This window comes from Schistocerca cancellata, chromosome 1 (assembly GCF_023864275.1).
Source record: "Schistocerca cancellata isolate TAMUIC-IGC-003103 chromosome 1, iqSchCanc2.1, whole genome shotgun sequence".
Lineage (NCBI taxonomy): Eukaryota > Metazoa > Arthropoda > Insecta > Orthoptera > Acrididae > Schistocerca > Schistocerca cancellata.
This window is the reverse complement of record NC_064626.1, coordinates 1,270,169,071-1,270,179,528: the sequence shown is the minus strand read 5'-3', so window position 1 is coordinate 1,270,179,528 and position 10,458 is coordinate 1,270,169,071. Positions and strand designations below refer to the sequence as shown.

The window sequence follows — 10,458 nt, the reverse complement described above, 5'->3', positions numbered from 1 at the left end:
CCAAGATCAGCAGTCCAATGTGCGTGTTACATTGATAAAAAGAAAACTGTTTTATCGTCTTCTTGCATCAGCGCTAATATTCAATTTCCCTTTTGTGTGATGTCACAGTTGTTTTTGCGCCCTTAAGAACTTTCTGGTCCCTTAGGAAATTGTTTTGTCATAACAATAACTTCACCACCGGGTATGATCGTATCTACGATCATGAAGTAATTAGAAAGACGATAACGAAATTTCTTAATCAATAGCACGCTAGTTGTGACTGCCTCAAGCCACGCGAAACTGCAAGTAAAAACTATTCACATCTCATAATGCAATATTTTATGACAATGGTCAATCCATGATTCTTACGCCAATTGTGATTGATAAAACAGTAAGCGAAATCTCAATTTCCAACTTTCCATTGAATAACAACATCACTTTTATTTTGTAACATCACAGTATGTGTGCTGCCATAGAAATAGAATGGTATGTTTTAAAGCAGTTCCAGAGAATTAAAAAGCACTCACATAGAGCATGTGCAAAAACATGTTAACTGCAAAATGTATAATACAAATACTTGGTGAATCCGTTGCACAGAACTGTATACCAAGTAAGATTTCGCTGCGTTTCTTGTTTTATTGACTTTAAAATCCTTTCATTAATGTTCCTGTGAAGGTAAAAACGAAAAGCTTTCATAAATTTTCTGAACCGTAAAAGAAAAACTGTTTTGTTTAACTTCCAGGTAACCCCTTGGGTGACAGATCGCCAGACGCCGGCGACATTTACAGCATTCGACGCGGTGTGCACCGTCAGACGTGCAAGCGCAGTGTTGGCTGTGAATGGCAGCAGGAGGAGGAACTGGAGGTAGCCTCCAATGGTGAGGAAGAACTGGAGGTGGCCTCCAATGGTGAGGAGGAACTGGAGGTAGCCTCCAATGGTGAGGAGGAACAGGAGGTGGCCTCCAATGGTGAGGAGGAACAGGAGGTAGCCTCCAATGGTGAGGAGGAACTGGAGGTGGCCTCCAATGGTGAGGAGGAACTGGAGGTGGCCTCCAATGGTGAGGAGGAACTGGAGGTGGCCTCCAATGGTGAGGAGGAACTGGAGGTAGCCTCCAATGGTGAGGAGGAACTGGAGGTGGCCTCCAATGGTGAGGAGGAACTGGAGGTAGCCTCCAATGGTGAGGAGGAACTGGAGGTGGCCTCCAATGGTGAGGAGGAACTGGAGGTAGCCTCCAATGGTGAGGAGGAACTGGAGGTAGCCTCCAATGGTGAGGAGGAACTGGAAGTGGCCTCCAATGGTGAGGAGGAACTGGAGGTAGCCTCCAATGGTGAGGAGGAACTGGAGGTGGCCTCCAATGGTGAGGAGGAACTGGAGGTAGCCTCCAATGGTGAGGAGGAACTGGAGGTAGCCTCCAATGGTGAGGAGGAACTGGAGGTAGCCTCCAATGATGAGGAGGAACTGGAGGTAGCCTCCAATTGTGAGGAGGAACTGGAGGTAGCCTCCAATGGTGAGGAGGAACTGGAGGTAGCCTCCAATGGTGAGGAGGAACTGGAGGTGGCCTCCAATGGCGAGGAGGAACTGGAGGTGGCCTCCAATGGTGAGGAGGAACTGGAGGTAGCCTCCAATGGTGAGGAGGAACTGGAGGTAGCCTCCAATGGTGAGGAGCAACTGAAGGTGGCCTCCAATGGTGAGGAGGAACTGGAGGTAGCCTCCAATGGTGAGGAGGAACTGGAGGTGGCCTCCAATGGTGAGGAGGAACTGGAGGTGGCCTCCAATGGCGAGGAGGAACTGGAGGTGGCCTCCAATGGTGAGTGCAGTATGAGGCTACGCAGCGTGGTTCATTTGCTTACTCGACGAGAAACTCACAACAGTGCTACAGTGCAAGTGGTGTTGATAAAAAGCAGAGCAATGGCAGCGATAAACAATGCAAACATTGCATTGTATCTTCAACAATAGTTACCGAACATGGCATTTCCTCAAAAAGGAGCACAATGAATTTCGCAGGGTGAGAGAGAAGTGAAACATGAAACGTTAGCGTTTCTGCAAGATGAGTCAGTGGAATGTGTGGTGTCGTATACGCTCGACTGTGTAGACAACGTACTTGAGTAGTACAAAGATTCAGGAACATGCTTAACAAGTAAAAGTAATACTGAAACAGTTTTCGAGCCATGTAGTTCATCATCCTTTTCAGGCAGGGAGCCACAAATCCCGTCTCCAGCGAAATGTGGTAGAGTGAAGACGTTGTCCAAGGAGTTGGTACTAGACATAATTACGTACACGGAAAATCATCCGCAGCATAGTAAAAAACAATTGTGACCAGGTTTCGAATAAACACGCGGCACTATGACCGTGTAGTGCGTGAGAACAACTATGGATATTCAAAGGAGGGCAAGGTGCACTTGTTACAAAAACTAGCGTTTGCCTGCTTCAAGAATGTTCGATACAATTTAAAGAATGTCCATGATAGCGACCTACTACGTTGTGCACATCAAACTGCGAGCGACATAGATTAAAGTGATTTCAAGGGAAGCAGTGGAATTTTGCATAACTTCAAACAGTGCTATAGAAAGGGTAGATCTAATATAACGAAATTCTATATAAAGCGTTAATCTCGCGGTGCACAGCAAACTGCGAAATCGGCCCGAAAATTTGTACATGAGATAAACAAACTTATCCCATCATTTAACAAGGAATTTGTTTTCAACTTCGACCAATCGGGATTTGAAGAGGAAATGCGTATGAAAGAAACCCTGGAAATCAGAAGTACCAATAGAATTGTATCAAGAGCTACTTACATCAATGTCTTAATGCATTCGTATACAATTAATCTGACTGCTAATCTGGATGGTTAATTTGCTGGAACGTTGTTTATTGTGTTGCGAGAAGTTGTAGGTACTCTGCCCCTACGATTCTTTCTCGTGTGCGTGATCTTGCAAGGTCAGTAGGGAATATTTACGTCACAGCAAGCAAGGGTGCGGAAATGGGCGTAAGAGAAGTACAACTATGGTATTAGCACCGGTTTTGACCAATAGCTCGTGAAAATAATTTGCTTCTGTTTGATTCCTGGTCTGTGTATGAAAATTGTACTGCTGAATGTTTTTTTCCGTGTATATGTAAAACACGTTATCACACTATCTGGAACTACCTTTAAAGGATAACCTGTTTCACGATAACCTCCACAGCTGGTTGTTTTGTATTCGATTGCGTGCCATCACATTCCATCAGTTCTCATCACCCCGTTACACCAATATGATTCTATTTGCATTCTTTAAGAGTGGATACCTAGCTGAAAGTCATGCATGGTTTGTAACTTCCAAGGCGTTTGCCTTCGATTTTGTTGGCGTGAATCTTTGTGATCACTGTGGCGAGCCATGTTTCATTCGGTGTTCATGGCGCAAGTTAATGGTTTGTTTTGAAATTTCTTGAGTGCGAACGAGGTCCATTTTCTGTAGTGTAATACATACATCTCGTAGAAGGTTGATCTCTGCACCTCCCGGACATCCATTTTCTGTCATTCTCCTGCTACGCCTTTTGAGTCATAAGCAGCTAATATTTATCCTGTCATATTTAATAACACAACACATAAAAAAAGTCTTACTAAAGAATCAACTTGCGACCTCATACTCAAGGGCTTCCTTTTTAGTGCACGCAACCAGTACCGAGCACAAAGCGAGGCCGCATCAGGGAAACGAGGAAATCTGTAAGTCATCTGAAGATAGATTTGTAATAAACCCGAAACGGTTAATGGCTAGAGTCAAACTTTTTAAATGGGGCTTTTGGCTGTTTTTTGGTTAAAGTATAGACCTTATGCAAGGAGATAATGACTGAACTGTATCAAAAGGAATGTAAATTAGTTACAAAGTACGGCATACATACACATTATTCAACGTGGAAACGTCACTACAGATATTCAGATTTCGGTTATGACGTGTTCAATACGCCTGCCATCATTTTCTATTATGTTGCGCAGATGAATAGCGAAATTCTGCATGACCCGCTGAGGTGTCAGAACATCGATGCTGTCGATGACCTCCTGAACAGCGGTTTTCAGCCCAGCAATGATTTTGGGGCTATTGCTGTACACCCTGTCATTAACATTGACCCACAAAAAGGAGTCGGTTGTGTTGAGATCCGGAGAATATGGTGGCAAATCGAAGCCCATGCCCGTGGCCTCTGGGTACCCGAGAACCAAAATGCTGTCTAAGAATTTTTAGCATATTGCAGCCCCATCAGCAACTGTGGTAGACTAATATTTTGATGAATCAGCCTCAGTTGCACAAATTTTCGGGTCTTTACTAGGTTTCGGCTAAATTAATATAGCCTTCTTCAGAAGCATAAAATTACTATAACATGCCTGAGTAAGACACAGTCAACATTGGAATTAAAACGTATAGTACTGTGGTACCATGTCGAATGAAAACTACTTAACTGAAGTCCAGCCCCGGCATTTCTTCACCACGCGATCGGTTGGCATCGGCAACTACGTTGGCAACATAGTAATTTTACGCTTCTGAAGAAGGCTAGATTAATTTAGCCGAAACCTGGTAAAGACCAGAAAATTTGTCCAACTGGGGCCGATTCTTGAAAATATTTCAAAATACGGTCCCCAAAGTGCTCCTTCAGGACATCAAACACTCTCCTGCTTCGATGTGGTCGAGCTCCGTCTTGCAAGAACCACGGCTTTTCGAAATCGGGATCACTTTGTATATTGGGGATGAAATCATCTTCCAAAACGTTGACGTACCGCTCGGTAGTCACCGTACCATCAAGGAATATCGCACCGATTATTCCGTGACTGGACACTGCACATTTACCGGTTGAGGCTGAAGAGACGTCTCGACCGCGACCTCAGTCTCCCAAGAGCGTCAATTTTGCTTATTGACAAAGCCATGGACATGAAAGTGGGCGCATATTGAGGCCCATCACCACCCCCAGCCAACCGTGCAGTTTGAACGTCCTGACGCAAACTGTTCAGAAGTTATGACGATTTTACAAGGCGTGTTTTTTACGTAAGTACCGTTTTGAAATTAAAAAAGACGTGCTAAGATATCTCAATAATTTCATTTTGACATGAAAGCCTCTACCTTAATCTACGGACTGACGCTATCGCAGTCTGATTCTTCCTTTTTTACTGTGTGTACTGAGGGATTAAGATGCCTCCGATAATCGTGAGTCCCACCGACTGTGAAGTACGGGCTGTTATAAGATTTCTTAGTATTAAAGGCCTAAAAGCGATCGATATTCATCGTCAGATCTGCGCAGTTTACGGAGAAAACATTATGAGTGATGGGGTTAAGAAAGTGGATGAGAGCATTTAAAGATGGCCGCACAAATGTGCATGATGAACAACGGAGTGGGCGTCGTTCGGTCGTTAATGAAAGTCTGGTGCAGGAAGTGGACATAAAGGTGAGAGAAAACAGACGCTTTACGATTTCCTCCTTGTGGAATGACTTTCGTAATGTTTCTCGTAGTGTTTTGTATGGCATTGTGATCGAGCACTTGAATTATCGAAAATTGTGCGCACGTTGGGTACCGAAAATGTTGACGTATGTGCACAAACACAAACGTTCAGACAGTGCATTGACTTTCCTTGAGCGGTACCAAAACGACGGTGATGATATCTTAAACCAAATTGTTACGGACGATGAAACACGGGTGGTCTACGTCACACCAGAATCAAAGCAACAGCCCATGGAAGTTGAGCAAGGGCATCGTTTTGCTGCAAGACAATGCCCTTCCGCACGTGGCGAATCAGACAGAAGATCTCATCACATCTTTTCGATGGGAAACTCTAGATCATCCTCCGTACAGCCCCGATCTTGCGCCCAGTGACTACCATCTGTTCCTGCACTTGAATAAACACCTGGACGGTCAGCGTCTTCGAGACGATGACGATGTCAAAACAGTGGTGATGCAGTGGTTAACAAGTCAGGCGGCAGACTTCTATGAGGAGGGTATTGAAAAACTGGTACAACGTTATGACAAGTGCCTCAATATAGACGAAAATTATGTAGAAAAGTAGATTAAGGTACAGGCTTTCACATAAAAATAAAATTATTGAGATATCTTAGCACGACTTTTTTTTTTAAATTTCAAAACGGTATTTACTTAAAAAATACCCCTCGTATGTCGTATAGTTCAATATCTGTGACCCTATAACCAGTGTGTGAAGTTTGTGTATGAGGTAGGGGTGCACGAACAGAGAGAGGCGTCCAGTAACTTGAATGGCTCGGACATGACACGCCCCCTACCTGCAGCGCCGGGTCGCGCCACGCGGAGCTGTGGCAGTAGTAGAGGACGAGCAGCAGCAGCGCCGAGGCAGCCAGCAGCGGCCCGACCAGCCGCGGCCGGAGCTGTGGGCCCGCAGGGTGCATGCCGCCGACTGCCTGCCCTCTGCACGCCGCCGTGGGCAGCGCAGGCGGCGCCACGGGGAAAAAATAAGGAAGCGTCTGCGTAACCGTAACCTCAGCAGCGTCAGATGACGCACACCGGCGTGATAGCCACAGCGCAACACCCCCCTCCCCCCTCCCCCCCTCCCCCCTCCCCCCCTCCGCGCGCGCACACACACACACACACACACACACACACACACACAACTGCCATTTACGTGCAGGGTTACACCTGGTTCTGCACTCGAGCGCGAGTCGAACGGATCGACCAGACCGCGTCACAGCTCGAGAAATCTCGGCTACCGCTCGAGCTTTCGATCGCCACACGATTTAACAACTTGTTGGTACTATCTCGAGGAGCATTGTTTCCGATCGTACACAGATCACAGTTTGACAGGAAGCGAATTAAAACACGGTTTAACAACTTGTTGGTACTACCTGCAGGAGCATTGTTTTCGATCATACACAGATCACAGTTCTGCAGGAAGCGAATTAAAACGTTTCCCTTCCCAACCAAAAAAAGATGTCAAAATTCTCGACAAAGGGACGTGCACTCAGTCGCAAAAGTATTCGGACAGCACGTAACGGCGCATAATTTTGCAGTTTGCCGCGTGAACAAATACAGAAATTGCACCTTGTAATGTATTTGGGACTCTGGGTACGATGTCGCAACGTGAAACACGCGTCAAATACGAAGAACTGTTATTGGACATGTATCTGTTACGTAATATTTCCTGAAAACGGCATGGGAAGGTGCAACAAAAGTATTCGGACAAAGTCGGACAACGTGAGAGAATAGTTCATTCCGAGACGCACAGAGGCTGAAGCGACCGCAGTGTGTCCGAAATTTCCGCGAGACGATAGCGATGATTACTAAACACGTATCGCGAGGCTGTGCAGGTCGACGATGGGACGCAGAGGGAAGTGTTCCACGTCCGAGCAAAGCCAACTTGTCGTTTATCATCACGCGAAGGGGAAAACCTGCAGGGAAATTGCCGCAATAGTGAACTTGAAGAAAAGTACAGTTCACGACATTATTAAACAGTTCGAGGAAGAAGACCGATTGGAATTCCGTTGCAGTACAGGACGGCCACGGACATTTTCACAGACAGATGAACGTGTGATTGTGCGAAAGGTACAACACAATCTGAAAATATCTGCCACACGAATTGCAAGTGAGGTGGAGGGAGATCTTGGAATAAAAGTTCATCCCGAAACCGTGCGGGGAGTACTATTACGATCGCAGTGCCATGGTAGAGTGGCACGGCGAAAGCCATTCATAAATGCAGTGAACCAGAAGAAACGTATGCAGTTTGCGAGGGAATACGCCGAATACGATCAGGCTTGGTGGAATCGGGTGATATTTAGCGACGAATGTAAATTTGCATTATGGCAAAGCGACGGAAAGGCAAACGTGTGGCGAAAGACCAGTGAAGAGCTGAATCCCAGGAACCTCAAACCAACAGTAAAGTTTGGAGGTGGGAACACCGTGGTGTGGGGATGCATGTCCGGCAATGGTGTGGGTGATTTAGTGTTCGTTGGTGATACGATGAACAAGGAAGCATATTTGAATATAGTGCAAGGACATTTGAAGCAGAGTGCACGACATCTAGGTATTGCGAACAACTTTCATTTTTATCAGGATAATGATCCCAAGCATTACCGCGCATATTGTACAAATGTGGTTGCTCTTCAATTGCCAGAAAGTATTGCACCCCCCTCCCCAATCACGAGACCTTAACCCAATCGAACATTTGTGGGATAAATTGAAACGGACCCTCAACGCGGATAACATCTATACGAAGGAGACCTTGAAAGAGAAACTGCGCCAAGAATGGGCAAATATAGGCCCAGATTTCACGAAAAAACTCGTGGAAAGTATGCCTAGTAGATTGGAGAAGGTATTGAAAATGAAAGGTGGACCCACAAGGTATTGACATTTTCGTCGTACAACTTATGAACATATATTGGACAGTGTCCGAACACTTTTGTAGCAGCAGGGTGTGCAGGATGTTTCATTTTTGTTGTTAATTTTTCTGTTATTTATGTTTTGGAAACGAAATAATACAACAATTCTTTTGTAATTAATGAAGCCTGGAGATACTAAAAGATATCAGATAGATTATATAATGGTAAGACAGAGATTTAGGAACCAGGTTTTAAATTGTAAGACATTTCCAGGGGCAGATGTGGACTCTGACCACAATCTATTGGTTATGACCTGTAGATTAAAACTGAAGAAACTGCAAAAAGGTGAGAATTTAAGGAGATGGGACCTGGATAAACTGAAAGAACCAGAGGTTGTACAGAGTTTCAGGGAGAGCATAAGGGAACAATTGACATGAATGGGGGAAAGCAATACAGTAGAAAAAGAATGGGTAGCTTTGAGGGATGAAGTAGTGAAGGCAGCAGAGGATCAAGTAGGTAAAAAGACGAGGGCTAGTAGAAACCCTTGGGTAACAGAAGAAATATTGAATTTAATTGATGAAAGGAGAAAATATAAAAATGCAGTAAATGAAGCAGGCAAAAAGGAATACAAACGTCTCAAAAATGCTATCGACAGGAAGTGCAAAATGGCTAAGTAGGGATGGCTAGAGGACAAATGTAAGGATGTAGAGGCTTATCTCACTAGGGGTAAGATAGATACTGCCTACAGGAAAATTAAAGAGTCCTTTGGAGATAAGAGAACCACTTGTATGAACATCAAGAGCTCAGATGGAAACCCAGTTCTAAGCAAAGAAGGGAAAGCAGAAAGGTGGAAGGAGTATATAGAGGGTCTATACAAGGGCGATGTACTTGAGGACAATATTATGGAAATGGAAGAGGATGTAGATGAAGATGAAATGGGAGATACGATACTGCGTGAAGAGTTTGACAGAGCACTGAAAGACCTGAGTCGAAACAAGGCCCCGCGAGTAGACAACATTCCATTGGAACTACTGACGGCCTTGGGAGAGCCAGTCCTGACAAAACTCTACCATCTGGTGAGCAAGATGTATGAAACAGGCGAAATACCCTCAGACTTCAAGAAGAATATACACTCCTGGAAATTGAAATAAGAACACCGTGAATTCATTGTCCCAGGAAGGGGAAACTTTATTGACACATTCCTGGGGTCAGATACATCACATGATCACACTGACAGAACCACAGGCACATAGACACAGGCAACAGAGCATGCACAATGTCGCCACTAGTACAGTGTATATCCACCTTTCGCAGCAATGCAGGCTGCTATTCTCCCATGGAGACGATCGTAGAGATGCTGGATGTAGTCCTGTGGAACGGCTTGCCATGCCATTTCCACCTGGCGCCTCAGTTGGACCAGCGTTCGTGCTGGACGTGCAGACCGCGTGAGACGACGCTTCATCCAGTCCCAAACATGCTCAATGGGGGACAGATCCGGAGATCTTGCTGGCCAGGGTAGTTGACTTACACCTTCTAGAGCACGTTGGGTGGCACGGGATACATGCGGACGTGCATTGTCCTGTTGGAACAGCAAGTTCCCTTGCCGGTCTAGGAATGGTAGAACGATGGGTTCGATGACGGTTTGGATGTACCGTGCACTATTCAGTGTCCCCTCGACGATCACCAGTGGTGTACGGCCAGTGTAGGAGATCGCTCCCCACACCATGATGCCAGGTGTTGGCCCTGTGTGCCTCAGTCGTATGCACTCCTGATTGTGGCGCTCACCTGCACGGCGCCAAACACGCATACGACCATCATTGGCACCAAGGCAGAAGCGACTCTCATCGCTGAAGACGACACGTCTCCATTCGTCCCTCCATTCACGCCTGTCGCGACATCACTGGAGGCGGGCTGCACGATGTTGGGGCGTGAGCGGAAGACGGCCTAACGGTGTGCGGGACCGTAGCCCAGCTTCATGGAGACGGTTGCGAATGGTCCTCGCCGATACCCCAGGAGCAACAGTGTCCCTAATTTGCTGGGAAGTGGCGGTGCGGTCCCCTACGGCACTGCGTAGGATCCTACGGTCTTGGCGTGCATCCGTGCGTCGCTGCGGCCCGGTCCCAGATCGACGGGCACGTGCACCTTCCGCCGACCACTGGCGACAACATCGATGTACTGTGGA

At 46.1% G+C, this 10,458-nt stretch overlaps 1 protein-coding gene across 1 annotated transcript; it reads left to right on the top strand.

Annotated features, from left to right (window-relative positions):
- The first annotated feature begins 525 nt into the window (after positions 1-525).
- Positions 526-6,420, top strand: LOC126145667 (probable inactive protein kinase DDB_G0270444). The gene is made up of 3 exons (XM_049915576.1): positions 526-589; positions 848-1,726; positions 6,347-6,420. The coding sequence occupies exons 1-3, from the start codon at positions 526-528 to the stop codon at positions 6,418-6,420; spliced, it is 1,017 nt and encodes a 338-aa protein (XP_049771533.1).
- Positions 6,421-10,458: the final 4,038 nt, after the last annotated feature.